The sequence below is a fragment of the Herpailurus yagouaroundi genome, unplaced genomic scaffold (assembly GCF_014898765.1).
Source record: "Herpailurus yagouaroundi ecotype Mexico unplaced genomic scaffold, PumYag 221, whole genome shotgun sequence".
Classification (NCBI taxonomy): Eukaryota; Metazoa; Chordata; class Mammalia; order Carnivora; family Felidae; genus Herpailurus; species Herpailurus yagouaroundi.
In genome coordinates, this window is record NW_024412452.1 from 13885911 (window position 1) to 13909286 (window position 23376).

At 36.5% G+C, this 23376-nt stretch overlaps 1 protein-coding gene and 1 non-coding gene across 5 annotated transcripts in view; one reads left to right on the forward strand and one right to left on the reverse strand.

Annotated features, from left to right (window-relative positions):
- NFU1 (NFU1 iron-sulfur cluster scaffold) overlaps window positions 1-22286 on the forward strand; it is a 27478-nt gene extending 5192 nt beyond the window's left edge. For 2 of the 4 annotated variants that reach the window (XM_040458658.1, XM_040458655.1), the window contains exons 3-8: window positions 4660-4795; window positions 10021-10087; window positions 14232-14346; window positions 18590-18650; window positions 20128-20302; window positions 21900-22286. In XM_040458658.1, the coding sequence (XP_040314592.1) occupies window positions 4660-4795; window positions 10021-10087; window positions 14232-14346; window positions 18590-18650; window positions 20128-20302; window positions 21900-21944 (599 nt within the window). In that variant the 3' untranslated portion in view covers window positions 21945-22286. The remainder of the gene's footprint in view (window positions 1-4659; window positions 4796-10020; window positions 10088-14231; window positions 14347-18589; window positions 18651-20127; window positions 20303-21899) is intronic. The other 2 variants (XM_040458656.1, XM_040458659.1) reach the window with 2 other exon arrangements.
- LOC121019321 (U6 spliceosomal RNA) lies at window positions 15743-15849 on the reverse strand. The gene has a single exon (XR_005785534.1). It is a non-coding gene; the product is annotated as a U6 spliceosomal RNA (small nuclear RNA).
- Window positions 22287-23376: the final 1090 nt, after the last annotated feature.

A 23376-nucleotide genomic window follows, 5' to 3' on the forward strand; every position in this document is an offset into this window, starting at 1 on the left:
TTTTTTAATGTCTGTTTACTTTTGAGAGAGAGACAGAGCATGAGTGGGGGAGAGGCAGAGAGAAAGACACACACACAGAATCTGAAGCAGGTTCCAGGCTGTCAGCACAGAGTCCGACGTGGGGTTCGAACTCACAAACTGCAAGATCATGACCTGAACCGAAGACCGATGCTTCACCGACTGAGCCACCCAGGTGCCCCGGCAGTCCTTTCTTTAATGTTCCATCTGAAAAATTGTTCCCAAGTCACACAGATTTTCAGAGGAATTTATTGGTTGGATGTATAAGTATTTTATATCAAGTATTTGGACTTTGGGGCACCTGGGTAGTTCATTTGGTGGAGCGTCTGACTCTTGATTTCAGTTTGGTCATGATCCCAGGGTCATAGAATTGAGCCCCGAGTCAGGCTCCTTGCTGAGCGTGGAGCCTGCTTGAGAGTCTCTCTCCCTCTCTCTTTATCTCTCTCTCTCTCTTTATCTCTCTCTCTCTCTCCCCCTCTCCCTCCACTCCTCTCACCTGCATTCACTCACTCTTTCTCTGAAATAAAAAAAAAAAAAGAAAGAAAAAAGTATTTGGACCATGAGGTTATCATTTTATTTTATTTTTGTTGTTTTTAATTTAAACATTTATTTTAAATTTATTTTTTAATTTTTATTATTATTTTTAATTTATTTTTACTTATTTTTTTATTTGAGAGAGAGCACGAGCAGAGGAGGGGTGGGGGGTAGAGAGAGAGAGAAAGAGAGAGTGGGGCTGGACCCCACAACCTGGGACCAGGACCTGAGACGAAATCAAGAGTTGGATGCTCAACCTACTGAGTCACCCAGGTGCTCCTGAGATTATCATTTAAAATTTTTCTCTTTTTTTAGGATTTGCCCGGTTACCAAGTCATCAAGTGATATCTTTACAGGACAGTGACTTAAAATGTATGGGAGTTTTAGTTTCAGTTTCTCCTTCACCAAGGAAATGACACAATGTTAGTTAGGTGGCTGCTTGGCTGTGGGGCAAAAACCACTCTCAGCTGTCAAATTAGAATCTTCTCTTATAATGAGTAAAAAAAGCACTTCCATACCAATCATATATTTTGCCAAATTTGATTTCTTTCTAATTTACTTTTTATTTTATTTTTTATTTTAGCATGTGAGTGGAGGAGGAGGCAGAGAGAGAGAGAGAATCTTAAGCAGGCTCCACACTCAGCTCAGAGCCCTCCCAGGGGCTCATTCTCACCACTGTGAGATCATGCCCTGAGCGGAAATCAGGAGTCAGACACTTAACCGACTGAGTCACCCAGGCACCCCTCTCTTTCTCATTTAAAATAAAACCGGGGGTGCCTGGGTGGCTCAGTTGGTTAAGCGTCCAACTTCCGCTCAGGTCATGATCCCACAGTTCATGGGTTCAAGCCCCACATCGGGCTCTGTGCTGACAATGTGGATGGAGCCTGCTTGGGGTCCTTTCTGTTTCTCCCTGACTCACGCTTTCTCTCTCTCTCAAAATAAGTAAATAAACTTAAAAAATAAAATAAAACTGTTGCTTTTTGATATTTTACTGCTTTTCCTTAGACGTATGATACGAGGATTATGACAGGATAGGAAGACTGATCTTAAATATATTTTCCTCTGAATGCTTAACACTAAGTGTGGAGTGGCAGTATGTATAGTGGTCAAGCAAGTCCACGGTAGGAGATTGGTGGGGCTTGAATCCTGTCTCTGTCTCTTGATTAGCTGAGTGACTTTGAGCTTTAGTTTCCTTATTTATAAAATAGGATAAAAACGGTGCTTCCTTGAGAGAATGGAAGGATTAAATTGTGTAATTCACAGAGAGTGCTTAGCATCGTGGCCCAGCACATGATAACTATTAAATAAATTAATCTATTTCAGTGTACTGCTCTAAGATGAGAATTGTCTTGTTTTGGTTGTAAGGTTTATTTTCGTAATAAATAATCAGGACCTGTTTAGTAGTTTTAAGACATTAAAACCCCAGTACTATCTTTTGTCCTACAAGCTATTATCATAATAGCAAGGTAGGAGAGTGAAGGTTCTGTTCATTTTTTACTCCTTTAATGAATTCATTCTTAATTCCTTCTTGGCCCTAGAAGAAACAAAAAAGAACCTGTAAAGATAAGTTAAAAATATTCCAGAAAGTAATTCACGTAGATTTCCACTTTCACGATAATTTATAATGTCACTGACTATACCATTGGGCAAATTACTTAACTGTAAGCTTCAGTTTCTTCATTTGTAATATGGGAATACAGTAAAACCTTGGATTGTGAGTAACTTGTTCTGCGAGTGTTCTGCAAGGCAAGCAAACATTTCTAACAAATTTTAACTTGATAAACGAGTGATGTCTTGCAGTATGAGTAGTACATGACGCCAGACGTCACATGATCACAACTGAGCCAGTAGTTCTCTCTCTCTCTCTCTCTCTCTCTCTCACTGCGGGATTGTGAGTGATCATATCCCATGCTCAGACGCTCAGTCTCAGGCCGTGGTGTTTGGCAGAAATCAGTGATTTTTCAGAACGTTGGGAAGGGCCCACAGCTGGCACTAGTGTATTTTTTGTCACTTCAAAGCACCTAGGGACAGTCCTTTGCTTTTCCATACAAGAGTAAGCTTAGGAATGCTTCGCTTCATTCTAGGTCAGTCTGCCTGCAGATATAGACCTTTCCTCAGCTCAGCTGGCTTTATTGCCAGTTGCATTAAATACAGTATATGACAAGAATTTATTAATACTGTACTGTAGTCAACATCCGTGTGAGCATATACATTGGCCCCCAGGCAGAAAAAGATTCCATTCAGCCAGTAGACAACTCAGTGATTCTGTTAGTGATAGTAAAAGTCATTCTACACAATAACCTTCCTCCCTCACACCAGCCACGAAGGTTTTCAAAGGTAAGTGCAGGTTAATTTGTTTATTTTTTCCTTATATTTTGTATTTTCTGTATTATTTTATATTATATTACAGTATTATAATCATTTTTATATGAATATTTTTTTGGTTGTGGAACGAATCATCTGAGTTTCCATTATTTCTTATGGGGAAATTTGCTTTGATGTACAAGCATGCTTCCAGAATGAATTATGCTTGCAAACCAAGGTTTTACTGTAATAGGGGTTCTTCATAGTATTATTAAAGGCTTAAATATATATAAAGCACTCAGCCCTGTCTCTGGCATGTAGTAAGTACATACACAATAAATATTAGTTTCTATTATAAATTTGTCTTTAAAAGAATGGTAGCCAGTAACTTCTGGGGTGGCTCAGCCAGTTGAGCATCTGACTTTTGATTTCAGCTCAGGTCATGATCTCGGTTTCTGGAGTTGAGCTCCACATTGGGTCCACAGTCCAGCTAGAGATTCCTCTCCCTCTCTCTCTGCCCTTCCCCACCTTTTGCACACACATGCACATGCGTTTGCTCTCTCTCAAAATAAATACGTAAACATTTTTTAAAGAAATAAAAGAATGGAGGGGTGCCTGGGTGGCTCAGTTGGTTGAGCGTCCGACTTCGGCTCAGGTCACGATCTCACAGCTCATGAGTTCCAGCCCCACATCGGGCTCTGTGCTGACAGCTCGGAGCCTGGAGCTTGCTTCGGATTCTGCGCCTCCCTCTCTCCCTGCCCCAACCCACTCTCATTCTGTCTCTCTCAAAAATAAATAAACATTTAAAAAAATAATAATAAAATAAAAGAATGGAAGCACTTTGGAAAGAAAAGAATTAACATTTTATTGTCTTTAATATCATGGTGATGATGATTTATGATTACGATAGCCATTAGTACTAAGTCAACAAATAAAATACATTTAAGACTCTGGAATGATGATATGCCTTCCTCGTTAAAAGTAGGATACTGCTGGGATGCCTGGGTGGCTCAGTTGGTTAAGTGGCCAACTTCGGCTCAGGTCATGATCTCACTGTTTGTGGGTTCAAGCCCTGCGTTGGGCTGTGTGCTGACAGTTCAGAGCTTGGAGCCTGCTTCGGATTCTGTGTCTCTCTCTCTGCCCCTCCCCTGCTCGTGCGCTCTCTCTCTTTCTCTCTCTGTCTCTCAAAAAATGAATAAGCATTAAAAAAAATTTTTTTTAAAGTAGGATATTGGTAGAAAGTGTTGAGTAACAAAACTAAATAATCAGTATTAATATAAAAGTCAGTGCAATTATCCTATATTGATAAAGTTCATTGTTGTCTTTAAAAATTATTTTGGCTTCTTGGGCAATAAAGCCTTATTTTCTTTTCTTTAAAAGAAAATTTTTTTAATGTTTATTTTTGAGAGAGAAAGACAGGGTACAGGTGGGGGAGGGGGCAGAGAGAAAGGGAGACACAGAATCTGAAGCAGGTTCTAGATTCTGAGCTGTCAGTGCAGAGCCTGACGCAGGGCTGGAACCCATGAACCGTGAGATCATGACCTGAGCCAAAGCCGGACGCTTAACCAATTGAGCCACCGAGGGGCCCCAAATAATCAGTATTAATATAAAATTCAATGCATTTATCCTATATTGATAAAGTTCATTGTTGTCTTTAAAAATTATTTCATCAGCTTGGACAATAAAGCTTTGTTTTCTTTTTTTTACTTCTTTTGATTCTTTGAAAATGAGCACTTCATAGTCCATAAACTTAACTACCATTTTTTTCTGGAGTAACATTCTTTCTTCTTTTTTCTCTTTTAGTGAGATACATGTTTATTCAAACACAAGATACCCCAAATCCCAACAGTTTAAAATTTATTCCAGGAAAACCAGTTCTTGAGACAAGGACCATGGATTTTCCCACACCAGCTGCAGCATTTCGCTCCCCTCTGGCTAGGTATATTGCTATTTCTTATTTGCTTTTACCAAGAAACATAACTGACTTTGGGGGTGAGGCAGCCTCATTTAGTAATCGCATTTTTATGTGTACTGCACTGTTTTCAACGTAGAGAATGCTTTATTTTCTTTTCAGGTAAGAGATAAAGGAAAATAATAGTCGATATTAGGGGACCCTTGAAAAATGATGTATTTGAGAGATCTATATCATGGCTAAATAAGAATTTGTATTTTTACTTAAAAAAATTTGTTAAAACGATAATATAAATTTCCACTCCGAATATTTAAAACTGTTTATAAAAAAACAGTGAAAACTTGTTCATTTTTTTCCCTAAGGATAGCTAAATTTTTAGATATTTCAAAATGAAATAGTTTCTAAAATATTCCATTCAGAACTATAAATAATAATAGTTATCAGGTTTGCCATGATTTTTTAAAGACCAGTCATTGGGAGACCGTTTTAAAATTCACTAGAGGGGCGCCTGGGTGGCTCATTTGGTTAAGTGGCTGACTTCGGCTCAGGTCATGATTTCGCGGTTTGTGAGTTTGAGTCCTGCATCAAGCTGTCTGCTGTCAGCACAGAGCTCACCTCAGATCCTCTGTCCCCCTCTCTCTCTGGCCTCCCCCACAGTCTGTCTGTCTGTCTCTCTCTCTCTCTCAAAATAAAAAAATAAGCATTCAAAAAAATAAAATTCACTAGATTAAGACATGTTAAATGTATGTCAGATGAAGGACAAACGATAAAATTATTAGAATGAACCTCTTTTTAATAATAGCTAGAGACATTATAATAAGAAATATTATAGTCCTGAGGTGCCTGGGTGGCTCAGTCAGTTAAGCATCTGATTGATTTCAGCTCAGGTCATGATCTCATGATTCCTGGGATCAAGCCCTGTGTCAGGCTCTACACTGATAGCACAGAGCCTGCTTGGGATTCTCTCTATCCCTCTCTCTGTCTGCTCCTCTCCCAATTGTGTGTGTGCACTCTCTCTCTTTCTCTCTCTCAAAATAAATAAATAAACCTAAAAAAATATTAGAGTCCGCATCAATTAAAATTTTTGGTAATGTAAGTCTGATACTGATTGCCAGGAATATTTGGAAAGTAAAGCTTAGATTAACTACTTCTGTACACACAGCTGTTTTATATGTCTTATTTATGGGAACCAGAAATATGCTTATCTCAGGTGTGTTTTTTTTAATTTCTCATTAATAAAAATGCACATTTCCTTTGACCTATAGATGCCACTTATTATAATATATCTTAGAGCATTTGTTTTTCATACTTTTTGATGCAGGTGACACTAAGAAACATTTTATATTACAACCCAGTACATATATACACATGTATTTAGATAGATTACACACAGGTATTCAATGGGACAATTTTCATCCTGACAGTGTGTAATACGTTCTTATTTCTTTCCTTGTTCTCTTTATTCTATTCTGTTGTATTAAAGTCCCGTTCAATACCTAATTGATTTCACAAGTTACTAGTGGGGTTGAAAACCACTTTAGACAACATCCACATATGTACACAAGGTGATACAAGGATGTTCCTTTCCTTACAGCCTTGTTGGTAATGGTAACCTGTTGGAAACAACCTAAATATTCATCAATAGGAAGAGTTCAGTAAACTTTGTTCATGCATAGTCTGCAGATAATTAAAAAAGATGAGGAGAACCCTCATTTACTATCACAGACTGGCCTCTAAGACACACAGTTAAGTGAAGAAGGCATGTTGCAGAACAGTGAGTACAGGGCACCTGGGTGACTCAGTTGGTTAAGTGTCCTACTTCGGCTCAGGTCATGATCTCACAGTTTGTGAGTTCAAGCCCTGCGTCGGGCTCTGTGCTGATGCTCAGAGCCTGGAGCCTGCTTCAGATTCTGTCTCTTCCTCTCCCTTTTCCTCCACTCACACTGTCTCTCTCTCTCTCTCTCTCTCTCTCAAAAATAAATAAACATTAAAAAAAAAAGTGAGTACAATATGATTATTATGTATATAAAGCTAAAAAACACAAAACAAAAATATAGTAACATAAAGGTCTAGAAGAATGTACCCCCAACTGGTAACAGTGAACTTGGGGGAGGGGTTGGTCAAGAGTCCTTTTCACTTTATATAAATAGTTTGAAATGTTTGCATCAAGAATGAATTCATGTACTTTTGTATTTAGGAAGAATATAAAAGTAAGAAGACTCTGTTCACTTACAGATAAGTTGGAGATTATTTCTGTCAGATGTTCAGTTGGCAAAAGCCCTTTTCAAATTAGTAGCTCATTTCCTGGATTCACAGAATTTATTATCTTCAGTCAAGCAAAACTAATCTCGTTTTTGTTGTTTTAACAGAGAATGTTTTTGCTCTAGGCTAGAATGTAAGCTTCCTGAAAAACCGAGACCAGTTTGTCTTGCTCATCATTGTATCTCTGGTGTTTAGCACAGTGTCAGATATTTAGCAAGTTTCCAAGTATTTGTTGAATGAGTAACTGAATGAATGAGTAAATGATAGTGTATCTTACTTCAGAGAGGCATCTGAATTGTTTCTCACTATCCTTATGGACACGACAACGAAATGTAAGTCGAGTGTAAATCTGTCTCTAGAGACATGTAAGAGGATCCTTAGTATCTGTAGTATTTCTGTGGTTGCCATATTTATTCAAGAATTCTCTTTGTCAGCAGCATTAATAACGATAAAATTATCGTTTTTATCGTGGGAGGAATTGTTTGTATGTTACATGGCAAAATTCAGAGGAATTTTTAAGAAGTTTCACTAGGCTAAAATGATAGGGTAAAGCAAGTAAGGTAAAATCTAACAGGAACAAATGTTAAGCCTTGTTATTTAAATTTTTTAAATGAATAGCACAATTACAGGATGGAAGAATCTGACCTTTCAGTTATTTCTGTTGGATATGATGCAGTACTCAAAAAAGTCAAACATTAACAGAGTCCTAGGGTCCAGCTCAAGAGAGGTAACAGTCTTTGTGCTCTGAATAAGTCAGACTACGTTTGGGATATGTGTTCAGTTCTGGGTGTCATATCTTGGACATTGTAGGAGTTGGAATTGTCCTAAGGAAAGTAACCTAAATGGCAAAGCATGTTTAGTCTATTTGAAACACCTTTCCAGCTTTTTCTTTCTTTAGGGACAGAACCTATGAACTCTTGCCTACAGCAGTTCCCCTGACTGACATGGCCCAAAGATTGGGTTGATTTTTCGCACCGTCCTTTCATTTGAAAAAAAAAAGCTTTGCTAACAGTGCAGATATACAAAGCCAATCAGAGGACCTACTTGTAGGTCTGTGCTTGGGTTTATTGGATCATACTATGCAACCAAGTATCTTGTAACTTATTATAAATTTAATGTTGAATGGTTGTGTAGAGGACCTGGGTGACAACATTTCAGATAAATTCCTAAATAATTTAAAAATAGTAATTTCAGGGAGCGCCCGGATGGCTCAGTCGGTCAAGTGTCCAACTCTTGATTTTGGCTCAGGTCATAATCTCACAGTTCGAGAGATCTACCCCTGCATCGGGTTCTGTGCTGACAGCGGGAACCTACTTGGGATTCTGTCTCCCTCTCTCTCTGCCTTTCCCCCCTGTGTGCATATGTGCTTGCTTGTTCTCTCTCTTGAAAATAAATAAACGTCAAAAAAAAAAAATAGTAATTCCAGTAACACTCTTTCAGTAACAAAGAAAAGGTAAACTGTAACCTTTTTTGAAATATATCAGCTTTTATTACTAAAAGGGGATAAGGGAAAAAGGAAATCGCTCTGGAGTGTATACTAGGTATGTATGGTACATATATCAGTGATGCGGGAAGGAAGGTGCATTTCAAAATCCCGTAGGGGCTTTTCAAATTATAATCCTCCCTTCCTCCTATCTTAGAGGATTTTAAAAATTAGTTTTATTGGGGCGCCTGGGTGGCGCAGTCGGTTGAGCGTCCGACTTCAGCCAGGTCACGATCTCGCGGTCCGTGAGTTCGAGCCCCGCGTCAGGCTCTGGGCTGATGGCTCAGAGCCTGGAGCCTGTTTCCGATTCTGTGTCTCCCTCTCTCTCTGCCCCTCCCCCGTTCATGCTCTGTCTCTCTCTGTCCCAAAAATAAATAAAAAACGTTGAAAAAAAAAATTAGTTTTATTGAGGTATAATTTATATGAAATGAAATTCACCAATTTTAAGTGTACAGTCCAGAGTTTTGTTAAATATATATAATTGTATAACTACCACTAAAATAAAAACATAGGGACATTTTTATCACTGCAGAAATCCCTCATTTCTCTTTGCACTCATTCTTCTTGTTTCATTTTCATACCCTAGTAACTATTTTGTTTCATGGCAATGCATTGCAGCTTTGCTGAGATATAATTGATGTAAAACATTGTGTAAATTTAAGGTATACAGTGTGCTGACTTGATATACATGTGTATTGCAGAATGCTTACCGCAATAAAGTTAGTTCACACATTTGTCACCCTGGTAACTGTTGATCTTCTTTCTGCCACCACAGTTTTACCTTTTCTAGAGTTTCATATAAATGGCACCATATAGTCTTTTGTGTTTGACTTCTTCCCTTCCTTCCTTCCCCATTTATTTTATTTACATATCTTTTTAAGTTTATTTATTTATTTTGAGAGACAAAGAGTACAAGTGGGGACAGAATGGAGAAAGGGAGGGGGAGAGAGAGAGGGAGAGAGAATCCCAAGCAGGCTCCATACCATTAGCGTGGAGCCCGATGTCGGGCTCAAACTCACGAACCATGAGACCATGAGCCAATGTCAGATGCTTAACCAATTGAGCCACCCAGGCAGCCCTGGCTTCTTTTCATTTAGCATAATGCTTTTGAGAGTCCTCTTTGTTTTTGCATGTGCCAGTAGTCTATTCTTTTTTATTGCTGGGTAGTACTGCATTGTACAGGTACACACAGTCTGTTTAGTTATTCACTAATTGATGGATGTGTCCAGATATTTTTTTGGCTTTTATAAATAAAGCTGTTATAAAGGTCCATGTACACATCTTTGTGGAACATGTTTTCATTTCTCTTAGGTAAATACCTAAGAGTAATTGCTAGATCAGAGGGTAAGAGGATGAAACAAGATTAGCCATGAATTGATAATTGTTGGCTGTGAATTGTTCATGCTGGTGATGGGTATGTAAATGCTTTTACTTTTCTCTCCACCTTTATGTTTAAACTTTTCTATAATAAAGCATTTTATTATCTCTTATTTTTTATTATTCACAGGCAGTTATTTAGGATTGAAGGAGTAAAAAGTGTCTTTTTTGGACCAGATTTCATCACTGTTACAAAGGTAAACATAGGATTATATAAAATAAAATGTGAAGTTCTTTTAGTTTTTTCCGAGTCCAACATTCCTTTCCGAATTTCCTTTCTTAATGTATTTTATGCATATTGGTACCAAAAATCTCAAGTTAAATTTACTTCTCGCATTTCTCAAGTTAATTATTAAGTAGAATTTTCAAGTTGAAATTATCCAAATCCCTTGTTTTTCAAAAGAGAAAAACTTTAGCTTCAGATGGTTAAATGCAGCATCCAGGATTATATATCTACCCTACATCAGGGCTAGGACTCAACCTGGGCAGAACTAGAATTTAGGCTCCAATTATTATTTTTTTACTAATCCTTTTTTATTTCATAATTGAAATTTTATTGGTGGCTTTGATATTTTTACTAGTTCTTAATTTAAAATGAGAGAGTAAAAAGAAACAAATAATCAAACTATATGTTTCTATATTTGACCAACAGCATGAATATGTGTCTCCATTCGAAATGGGCTCTTTTCATCGTGGCATCTCCCACATTATACATCCTGCTGTAATACGAGCAGTGCACTGTGTAGTTCTGTAGCACTTGGTTAACCTCTAAGTGTCAAAAAAAAAATCTATGTGAATATGCTACCCAATCCAACAGCTGAAGTGGTATCTGCTAGAAGAGGTGGTTTCATTTTTAAGTCTACTAGATTAGTGAGAAATTAGTTCAAATTGTTTAAATTTGAACTATGTATACTTTTAGATCTGTTCATTGATACGTATGCACTGAACTTAATCACTTTTCAGTATCTTGTCAAAATCGAAAGTTTCCATTTAACTCTTCTTAAGCAATTTGAAAGGATTGCTCTGAGTTCTTGATGCATGGATCGGACTGATAACAGTGGACTGGTTTAGTGACATGGTACATACAAATAGTCCAGCATTCTCTTGTAGCTCTTTATGTGTGGAGGAGAATTAGGGTTTTCCTCCGTGGTGGCAATCCCAGTGGCCATAGTTCTTGCGGATATCCTGATTGTAAAATGTTTTTCCCTGTTGTTGAAAGTGTTAGTGGCCCTACATTCTCAGAAAGTCCTTTCTTGACCATATTAGTTGAAGTGGCCATCTGTCCAGGAGCTCATTACCCTGTTTATTGTCTTCGTTGTACTTGTCACTTAGTCACTTTCTTTTTCGGTTAATTTTATTACCTGTCTTTCCTGTACTGGAATGTAAACTCCTTAAAGATAGAGATTGTCCATCTTGTTAAATTCACCTGGAACAATGCCTGGCACATAGTATGCACTTTGAGAAATTTTTGTAGAATGAAACAATGATTTAAGATTTCGTAGATTAAATTTTCAGGTTTCTGTCAAAAGGATTGTGGTGTGTAAATCTGTGTTGACTGATCCCATGTCTTTACCAGTTTAGAGACATCTGGCCTATCTTTACTATTCTTTAATTTGCTTTCTTTGGTATTTTTTAAGCGTCGGGGGAGGACCAGCTTTTGTTTAATATTTCCAACGTGTCTGGTATGGCATTTACATAGCAGAAGTGCTTTATATATATTATCTAATTTAATTCTTAGAACTAGGTATTCTTGTCTTCATTTTATAAATGGCAAATTATGTATTTATTTTAACAAGTTTTTTTTTAGTCCTATTATATACAGGCCATGGCATATAAAAATTTTTTTAGATGAAAACATGTGATTATGTCTTTCAGAGTTGTTTTTTTTCTTTGATTTGATTTTGGTAAGTCATCTTTTATTTCCTTTTTTGTTTATAATTTAGTTACTCTTTTTGGAATTTCTCTAGCTCCACTATTTTTCCTTAAGTGAAATGATATAACTAATAAATAATCTAAGTTAAGGCATATATTGATATTTAATAGGTAGAGTAGTAGATTTGTTTTCTTTCAGTTACCTTCCTCATTATAGACTATCTCATCTACTTGATAACTTTGGCTATTGCCCATTTCCCTTTATTTAAAGTGAATCATTCATTCCTTTAAAAAAAATTTTTTTTAAGCTTATTAAAAAATGCTTATTAGGGAGACACGGAATCCGAAGCAGGCTCCAGGCTCTGAGCTGTCAGCACAGAGCCTGACATGGGGCTCAAACCCGTGAACAGTGAGATCATGACCTGAGCTGAAGTTGGATGCTTAACCCACTAAGCCACCCAGGCGCCCCTGAATCATTCATTTCTTTAGCAGAGTAAAGATAGTTTTCTATTCTTCCATCCTTTGAAATAACTTTGATACTTTCAGTATTTTTTTTTTTTTTAAGTAAGGTCTATGCCCAACATGGGGCTTGAACTCATGACCCCAGGATCAAGAATCACATACTCTACTAACTGAGCCAGCTAGGTGCCTCTTATTTTTTTCTAAATAAATAAACTGCTCCCCCCCCCCCCATGTAGACAGAATAGTTTTCTTTTTTTTATTATCAATATTTCCCTATTCAGTAGAGCCTATTATTTATTTTTATTTAAAAAATTTTTTAAATGTTTATTTATTTTGGGGAGAGAGTGAGAAAGAGAAAGGGAGCATGTGTAAGCAGAGGAGGGGCAGAGAGAAAGGGGGACAGAGGATCTGAAGCAGGCTCTGTGCTGATAGCAGACAGCCTGATGTGGGGCTTGAACTCATGAACTGCGAGATTGTGACCTGAGCTGAGGTGGACGCTTATCTGACTGAGCCACCTAGATGCCCCTAGAGCCCACTACTTGATGAAGATTTTGAGGTAGCCCTCTGATCCATCTTCCAAATAATTTATTAAAATGTTACCTAGAACTATTTCCCATTCCCAATCACTAAGGCAACTCACTAGTTTTGTTCTTATATCCACAGCAGTGCGCATTTATCTTGTCTTCTGTGTACTGTCTCTAAGTTGGTTCTTAGTCCATGACAAAAATAGCCCCTTTTATGCATGTAGACTCATTTTTAATAGTATTTAAGGATAGGCACTAGCTGATAATCTCCTGAGAATCTAAATGGATTGCATCTAATACTTTTTCCTCCTAAAGAGCTCCCCTTTAAAAAACTAAAATAAAACATGCTCCCTTTCTCTTTTCAGATGTTCATACTATTTAGGTATTTAATAATCCCATCCTTTTTTTTTTTTTTTAAGTTTATTCATTTTTTTGAGAGAGAGAGAGAAAGAAAGAATGCAGGTGCAAATGGAGTAGGGACAGAGAGAGAGAAGAAAGAGAATCCCAACCAGGCTCCATGCTGTCAGAGCAGAGCCTAGCATAGGGCTCGGGGCTCCATCTCATGAACCGTGAGATCATGACCTGAACCCAAATCAAGAGTTGGACACTTAGCTGAGTCACCCAGGTGCCCCATAATCCTTTTTTTTTTTTTTTAGATGTTTATTTATTTTTGAGAGAGAAAGAGTGCAAGTCGGAGAGGGGCAGAGAGAGGAGACATAATCCGAAACAGGCTCCAGGCTCTGAGCTGTCAGCACCGAGCCTGTTGTGGGGCTTGAACTCATGAACTGTGAGATCATGACCTGAGCCGAAGTCGGACACTCAACCGACTGAGCCCACCCAGGTGCCCCAATCCTGCCTTTTTTTAATGGAATCAAGTAGTTGACCCGACAGAGAGGTCACATAATTAAGTATTCTTTCTTAAGGATGCCAGGCTTGTTGGAGGTCCACAAGCCCTCTAGCACAACGGCCATAGATAAGACACCATATTATATGTTTTGCTTCTACAGTTGTGTCATTGGATTTCTTCTACTCTTGAGTAAGATAGTAAGTTGAATTCTTTGAATACTTGGGGGTTATCTTGTATATTTGGTCAAGTAACTGTATCCTATTTTCTTTAAAAGAATGGGAAATCTCTTTATCATTCTCTCTAAACACAGAATTCATGCAGTATTTTAACTCTCTTCACCACATGAAAAAATATCTTTTATCCCCTATACAAGACATGGTATATCCAGCGCACTTAACACAAGTTTGATGAATGAATGAATAAATGCGTGAGGAATGTTCTAAGATTATATCTTCTAAAAGTCATTATAAACCAGATCTATTAAGAACTGGAATTAACATGTGTTCTCCAGAAATGAGTGCTATTACATAGTATAGGATATATATAGGAAACGATTCTTAAAAGATTCAGGGTGTTATTCTGTATTAGTCTTTGCTTTTGATTAGAAATACAGCATTTTCCTTTAAATATTTACAGGAAAGTGAAGAGTTAGACTGGAATTTACTGAAACCAGATATTTATGCAACAATCATGGATTTCTTTGCTTCTGGCTTACCCTTAGTTACTGAGGAAACATCTTCAGGAGAAGCAGGTAATATGTTGGATAATTAATATTTATTTTCATTTTCTAAAAAAAGTTTCTACTTTCCTCACATTCGTCTTGATTTCAAAAGTCATGAGAATACTAGGACGCCTGGGTGGCTTAGTTGGTTAAACGTCCGACTTCAGCTTGGGTCATGATCTGATGGTTCATGAGTTTGAGCCCCACATCAGGCTCTGTGCTGACAGCTCAGAGCCTGGAGCCTGCTTTGGATTCTGTGTTTCTGTCTCTCTGCCTCTCGCTTGCTCACACTCTGTCTCTCTCTTTCTCTCAAAAATAAATAAACATTAAAAAAAAAGTAGTCACGAGAATACAGATTTTTATCATTGTACCATATTTAACTCTGGAACCAATTTCAGATGGAACAGAACTTCACATATACTAGTTTCATCCATTATTTTTGAAAACTTGTGTATAAATTGATTATCTAAAACTAAATTTTCCAATTATAAAAATTTTCAAACATACAGAAAATAATACAATGTATATCAATTTTCTCTCTTTTCGGATTTCATAGATGTTAGTTTTTTGCCACAATTGCTATATGCCCATTTTTAAGTAAAACATTAAAGACACAACCAAAATTCCACAACCCGCATCCCTTCCCCTTTCTACTTCCAGAGATTTGTGTAAACTTGGTTTGTTTTTAAACTTTTACACACATAAAAGTCTCTGCAGGGAATATATAGTATTGGTTTTTGTTCTTAAACTTTAAATAATGTATATTATATGCAATTAGCCTTTTTTCACTGAGCATATTTTGAAATACATCCATTTTGAAAAAATGTAGTTCTAGTTTATTTAAGTTCTAGATAGTATTCTATTATATGAATAAACTACACTTAATTTGTTCCTTATGGTCAAGTGAATTATTTATGCTAATTTCTATTACAAACATTGCTGCAGTGGGCAACCTTGTACAAGTCTGTGCATATGTGAAAAGTTTTGTTATAATATATTCCTCAAACCAGAATTGCTGTATTATAAATTATTTTAATTTATATGCTAATTAGCAGTATATAAGAATTTGAACTTAACATCTTTATCATCACTTAGTGTCTTTTTTTTTTTTTTAAATCAGTATGTTAAGTGTAAATGATATCCTGTTTTAGTTGCAGTTTCTTGATCAGCACTGAGCCTGAAGGTTTTCATATGTTTACTGGCCGTTATTTTTCTTGTCAGTAAATTTCCTGTTCATAATCTTTTCCCATTGTTTAAAAATTAAGTTGTCTCTTTTGTGTTGATTTTAGCAGGTTTTTGAAAAATATTCTGGGTGTTTGTCCTTTGTTAGGTATATTCATTGCAAATAACCTCCCTAACCGTTCCTCACCTTCTCACTGTGTTTAGGATTTTTGTCATTTAGAAATTTTTCTTTTTCCTTTTTTTTTGAAAGACAGAACATTTCATGAATTTGCATGTAATCTTTGCTCAGAGTCCATGTTAATCTTCTCTGTTTGATTCTAGTGTTAGTATTTGTGCTGTTGAAGCAAGCACAGAAGTTTTTCTTTTTAATATAGTCACATATATTCATCTTTTTCTCTGTGGTTTGTGCTTTTTGTACCTTTTGAATAAGTTAATTTTGTGGAAAGCACTTGGAAGAGTAAGTGCACATGGAGCTTAATAAGTATTAGCTGTGGTTATTGCAATTTGTTGATGAAATTTTTCCTTTCTCTAGTATCACAAAGATACTGTCATGTGTGTGTTTACGTACATATATATGTACACACACAAATATTTGTATAGTCACTTTTAGATGAACACTTCCACTTCTAGATATATACCCGAAATGAATCTTATAAATGTACATAAAACAGTACATGAAGCATGTTCATTGAAATATTTAAAAAATATATCAGCAATTAAAAGGAATGAACTAGATTGGGAGATACAATGTGAAAAGATATAAAAGAAAATACTAATTGAAAAAGGAAAATCAAAGGATATGCTTATTTACAGGTTCTTACATATATACCATTTATGCAAACTTCAAATAATGCATGAAACAGCTATAGGTGTTCTTGGTGGATATATATTTAAAATTGATAGAGTGTTTGTAGAGCCACTTGATCACAGCTCCCCAAATTGAAAAATACACAAGTGTTGACTCAAATATCCCACCACTAGGAATTTATCTCATAGATACATTTGCAAAAGTACACTGATCATTCTTTACACCGGAGTGTATGCTGCAGATTGTTAGAAATAGTAGCAAACTGGAAACAACTGAAATAACCAAGAAATTAGCTAAATGAAAAGAAATCTATACAATTACTGCATAGCTATTTTAAAAATTGAGATATATCGGGGTGCCTGGGTGGCTCAGCCGGTTAAGTGTCTGACTTCACCTCAGATCATGATCTCACGGTCCATGAGTTCAAGCCCCTTGTCAGGCTCTGTGCCAACAGCTCAGAGCCTGGAGCCTGCTTTGGATCCTGTGTTTCCCTCTCTCTATGCCCCTCCCCCACTCGCACTCTGTCTCTCTAAAAATAACATAAAAATAAATTTTAAATTTAAGGCATATGTATATATGCTGATATGGAACTGTAGGCTATATTAGATAGAAAAAAGGTATAGAATGGTATGTGTAGTGGGATCTCATCTATAAATTTGTACATGTAAATTTAATGTAAATGTACTAGAAAGATACACACTAAACTATGATAGTGGTTGTTTATGGAAGTGACAGTGGGGAATGGAATTTAGGTTTTGACAAAAGAGAATTTTAACTTTATTATATTTTATTTCTTTTACTAAAAAAAGATTTAAGGGGCACCTGGGTGGCCTAGTCAGTTAAGTACGTGACTCTTGATTTCGGCTCAGGTCTTGATCTCATGGTTCATGAGTTTGAGCCCTCATAGGGCTCTGCGCTGACAGCAGAGCCTGCTTCGGATTCTCTCTTCCTTTCTCTCTCTACCCTTTCTCTACTCGCTCGCTCTCTCTCTCAAAAATAAATAAATAAACTTAAAAAGCAAAGAACAGGGGCGCCTGGGTGGCGCAGTCGGTTAAGCGTCCGACTTCAGCCAGGTCACGATCTCGCGGTCCGTGAGTTCGAGCCCCGCGTCAGGCTCTGGGCTGATGGCTCAGAGCCTGGAGCCTGTTCCCGATTCTGTGTCTCCCTCTCTCCCTGCCCCTCCCCCGTTCATGCTCTGTCTCTCTCTGTCCCAAAAATAAATAAACGTTGAAAAAAAAAAAAATTAAAAAAAAAAAAAAGCAAAGAACATAAAAAAAAGAGATTTAAAGTTGGGGCTCACTTGGTTAAGCGTCCAACTCTTGATCTCTGCTCAGGTCATGATCTCATGGTTCATGAGATTGAGCTCCAAGTCAGGCTCTGTGCTGACAGCCTGCTTGGGATTCTCTCTCTTCCCCTCTCTCTGCCCGTTTCCCATGTGTGCAGGTGTGTGCATACACTGTCTCTCTCAAGATAAGTAAATAAACTTTAAAAAAAGATGCAAAGTTAATATAATTTAATATTGATAATTATTACTTACATTGGTGTCAGAATTCCAGTGTATATTATAGTATAATTTGAATTATCTGTATTTTTAGTTTTCCTAAAGGTAAATTTCTCAGAAAAATTTTATTTTATTTATTTATTATTTTCAAAAAATTGTTTTTTAACCCTTAAAAAGGCATTGGCTAAGATCGGTATATAACCTTATGAAGTAAAAGGAAAACAAAAATGACCCAAAATGAAAAAACTGATTTTTTTTTTATTCAAATTTGTAGCACATTTTGGAAATTTCCACAAAGCTTACATCTATATTTAGTGTCATTGTCATCTTGAAAACCACTGAATTTAAAAATTAAAAATGTAACTTAACTAATGAAGTAGGTGTGCTTTTGTGTCTCAAAGTTTCCATCAGAATCCAGGCAGTCTTTTTTTCTCTGCCGTTTTTCAATCCTTGAAGATGATGAAAGTTTACAAATGTATTAACTAAAAAAAATTCAAACCCTAAACATCATTAGTAGGTCAAGTTATATCAGTTACTCACCTGTATTGCCATGTGTCAAGTTGACCAGTGCTCCTTAATTTTTCTTCAGAGAATCAAATGAATGATCTTTTCATCTCCCCAACCATCATTTCCATTTTTCTTGTATCACCACACCAAGTTACATGTTCTGTGCTTTTATTTTTTAATGAGACATTAAGTTAAAATCATCCTGTTTTAATACTTGTATTTGCATGGATATAAAATTTCTACTGTTAATATATTTTATTTGTAATCGTTTCTAGGATCTGAAGAAGATGATGAAGTTGTGGCAATGATTAAGGAACTGTTAGATACCAGAATAAGGTATGTGCTCATCTTTCTGCCCGAAATCAAATATACTGCAGAGGCAATGTTCATAATAGCAGTTTACTTTTAGTTGTCCATGAGGGAAAAAAACAAAACTCTAATAAGTACAAGTAAATGTAAACCACAATCGATAACCCTGGCAGTTGAATTTAAAGTCTGTACATTGTATCTGTTCACTCAAAATGTTAAAACAGTCTGTCTAAACATAACAAAGGACTTTATTGTTCACAGTCACCGTCTAGGTTTGATTTGTTGTAATACCAAATTTCTTAAAATGAAAAAATGAGTTAAACAGTGTTCGGGAAGATTGTGAAAAGGGAAGTACTTTTTTCAAGCTGTTGCCCATAAAGAGTAAATTTCAATGAGTGGAGAACCGCAGGCTTACCCTTTTGCTTGTAGCAGAGCAGTGGTCCCGGTGAGAACTCCCAGAAAAGCTAGATAAAATGCAATAACGTTTTTTTCGTTTGAAAACAGTAGAGAGCTGCCGAAGCACACAAGATCCTAGAGAGAAGGGAAGCTCATTAAGGCTTTCCGTGGGACATTTTGCTGATTTTTGGTGTGAGGCTAGAGCATGAGAAGCTGGGCAGAGGGCAACTATATGCCCATTTCTACTACACCTGAATGTATGTGCATTCCTGACCCAGCAATTCCATGCTCAGGTATATGCCCAGCAATCATATATATGTATAGCAAAACACATCTGCAAGAATCTGTAAAAGCCAAAACCTGATTTAGCCCAGAAGTCCGTCAGCAATAGCAGGGATAAATTCTGGCATTTTCACTTAATGGAATACTATGTGATGATGTGGAAGAATCTCATAAAGAGTAAAATAAGCCAAATACAAAAAAGTAAATACTGTGTGTTTTTTAAATAGAATTTATATTTATAAATTATAAAGTTAAAAAACAGGCAGAATTAAACAATGGTAATAACAATTAGGAAATGGTTACCTTTGGTTGCGAGGACGTACAAAGGGGACTTCTGGGGTGCCAAAATTGTGTCTTGGCCTGGGACAAATGTGTGTTCACACTGTGAAAATTCATTTAATTGGTCATACATGGTTTATGCATTTTTCTGCATCAATGTTATATTTTGATACTTAGTTTACCTGGAAAAAAAAAGCCAGCATGTGTCATGTTAGTCTGATTCTGTTCATTCAAAAGAAATGAATGAGTCTATCTTAAGTAATCCCTGTAATTATTAGGAAATTTGAGATCTTAAATGCCTGAAAAGATTATTAACAAGCAAGATTAAAATATAATAAGTGGAAAATGTTTGAATGAATTTTGGCATTTTATCCAAAAGTAAAAAGAGAGTTACCAATGAGACTAACTACAGTTCTCATTCTATTGTATAGGTAGCTCTAACTTTGTGAGTGTTACCAGTATACCATCTAAGCCCTGAGTTGTTTTAAATTTTTTTGATGGATACATCAGTTCTCTTACATACATCACAAATATTCCGTGACCGCAGGCCAACTGTGCAGGAAGATGGAGGAGATGTTATCTATAAAGGCTTTGAAGATGGCATTGTACAGCTCAAACTCCAAGGTTCTTGTACCAGCTGCCCCAGTTCAATGATTACTCTGAAAAATGGAATTCAGAACATGCTGCAGTTTTATATTCCAGAAGTAGAGGGTGTAGAACAGGTATGCCAATATTATATGACAGTTGAGATTCAATGCCTGCCATTTCCTCTTTGAAGGCCTTATCAGTCCTCTGCTTGGAATTAAGCTCTGCTTTGGTCCAAAGCCTCTTTCAGTGTGTCTGTTTCAGAGTTATGTTTATGGGTAAGTTCCTTGAGAGACTTGTAATCGTATCCAGGTCTTTGTATTCCTCTGCAACACTTAGCCCTGGGTGTTATGCACGTTGTATACATTGTTTGTATTAAATAAGTATTTGGAAATATTTTTCCACATTTAGGAATGTTCTGCCTAAAATAGGAAGTGATTGACAAATTTCTCTGAATTGAGTATTGCTGAGATTGATTATAAAATATCAGTTCCTTGGATGTAATTTTTACTCAACCCAAAAGAAAAACTATAAGAGAATTATTTTTCCATGATAGTGTCGGATCAGAACCAGATTCTTCTAGATTTAAAGAAACAAAAAACTGGGGCACCTGGCTGGCCCAGTTGGTTAAGTGTCCAATTTCAGCTCATCATGATCTCACAGTTCGTGAGTTTGAGCCCCACATCGGGCTCTCTGCTGTCAGCACAGAGCCCACTTCAGATCCTGTCTACCCCCTTCTCTCTGCCCCTCCTGTGTGCATGCGCTCGCTCTCCCTCTCTCAAAAATAAACATTAAAAGAAAAAAAAGAAAGAGAAAAACTTATTTTTGTTCCATTATCTTCTCTGTGCCTTACGTGCCTTTTTAAAGAATTGGATTATTTGACACTTTGGTGGATTGACAAAGGAACATTTTTGCTCACTTGTCCAAGATGGGGTAATGAATTGGTAGTTAGATTATAAACTTGAATTGGTGTTTAATTATAGTAGGTGTGTTGAAGACAAAAAAATGTTCCTTAGGTTTATATAACTCTTTTCTTCTTCAAAGGAGTTGGTCTTTATTTTCTGAGTAATATGTTAACCCATGAAAAGATGTTAATCTTTTCATTTTTTAAATCAGTGTTTGTTAGTATTCTTCTGATATTTTAAATTCATAGAAATAAATGTCTTCATATTTTTCTAAGGTTTAAAATGAATTTTTATCTGAGCAAGACCAAAGTAATTAGTTGCTAGTATGATCTTTTATTTCTTTACTTTTTTAGAGATTCATTTTTCTAATATATATTCTTATAATAACAGTTTGGTGTGGCTGCCCAGAATATATTTAAGTAAATAGAATACTGTTGGGAAGAACAAACGAACACACAAACATACAGTCCATTACATTAGTCTTGTGGCTAGGAAATCCCATTTAGTTAATCACTATAGTCAGTATCCAGCTCAGACTCTGCTACTGAAAGATTTTTGGGGGGACAAGCAAAAGAGACCACTACTTAATTAATTTGTTAATATTAAATTTGCTTTTGTGTTGTTACGATTCCAGGTTATAAGACAAACCTTTTGCTTTGGGGACTATTGATAGATTTGTTGTTAATGGACTGACGTGTTATTATAGAGTAGAGTATTTCAGGTAAGCAAGTAAGAGTAAAAATCAGGAAAATAGCAATTTCTAATCCTTTTCTTAATTCTTAAATTCTCTTTGTTTTGTTTGTTTGTTTGTTTTTGTTTTTTGTTTTAGGTTATGGATGATGAATCTGATGAAAAAGAAGCAAACTCACCTTGAAATAATTAGAGTTTTCTTTGGGCCCAGCAGTTGGACTTCTTGATAATATATACCAAGCTTTTATTATTAATCTGCTAAGGAACTTGAGGATTAATAAAATATGCCCTTTTTTCAGAGACTGATGTATAAATATTGCATGTTTGCTTTACCTCATATGAGTTATTTATAACATCCTGAATCATCTTCTGTACACGTGGATTTTATCCAGGGATATTTTAATGTTTGTTCTTCATTTCTCATGGCTCCTTCTTTGCATAATATGTGAAGTAGTTCATTTTCCCCCATTTAATTCATTTACTTTTTTTTATACAGAAGTAAATAAGGAGAATGCTTTTAAAAATATTCTAAAATGGGTTAGCTTTTTGTGTAATGCTTGAAACTATCTTTACTGAATTAAAAAAAAAAAATGGTATTTGGCTAGTAGCTCCCAATGTACATAGGACATGACTTCTCACTAAAAGACCAAAACAAACAAACAAACATAATGCTGAAAACTGATAACCCAGTTCTAGAATATACACAGAATTTCCATTGACATAAGGCTGAATTGAGGAAAAACTGCCTTATGTTCAGCCTTTACTTTATGAAGCACAGTTTGTGGGAAAAAAGGTGATAAACTGCTTTGGTCCTTCTTCCACTGGCTTCTCCTGACTCCTGACTGTGCCATGCAAGAAATTTAGACAGTTATCTTTTTACCATAGAGGTAGCCAAAGTAGTAAATTACCCTTCTCTCTCATTTTTTGTAACAATTCAAGAGACAATAGTTCACAGACATTATCAGGATAGAAAAGAGGGAAATAACAGTGGTACCTTATATTTCTGGAATTCTGGTCTCCAAAAGTATGGATAGGAAGCTAGGGATGGAAACAGGAAGAACTCCAGCGTTTGTGAATGCTGGAATAAGGGTTGTATTTTTGTCCTTTGGTTCGTAGAACCAGACAGTGGGATTAGAGAATTTGTTCCCTGAGCTAGTATAGATGAATTTAGGTCAGACTCTGGTGATTGCTTTGTAGACTAGACACGTTAACGTGCCCTTTAGAAGCTACAGGAAATGGAGACTGTGGAGAAGATGCAGCTAATGACGAGTCTTGGGTATGGACATGAAATAGGTGGCAGATGTGGGGGGTGGTGAGTTAGATTATTAGAGGAGAAGAACTCATGGAACTGAGAGGCCAAGATACTGGGAAGATTTTCTGCAAAAGGGAGCAGCCATGGGGAACAAGGAGGAAAAGTGGGGGGAAGAATATTCTAGGCATACAGAGCAGTGTAAACAGAATCTGGCAGCTGTGAAATGTTTTTGGGAACTGCAAGAAGCTAAGTATGGCCTGAGTGCTTACCTGGAAATGGCACAGAAGCAGGCAGTGGGTGGAAGAGAGTGCTGCCGAAATTTGGTTGCCTACCCAGCATATACCCCTGCTTCTTACTGAGAGAG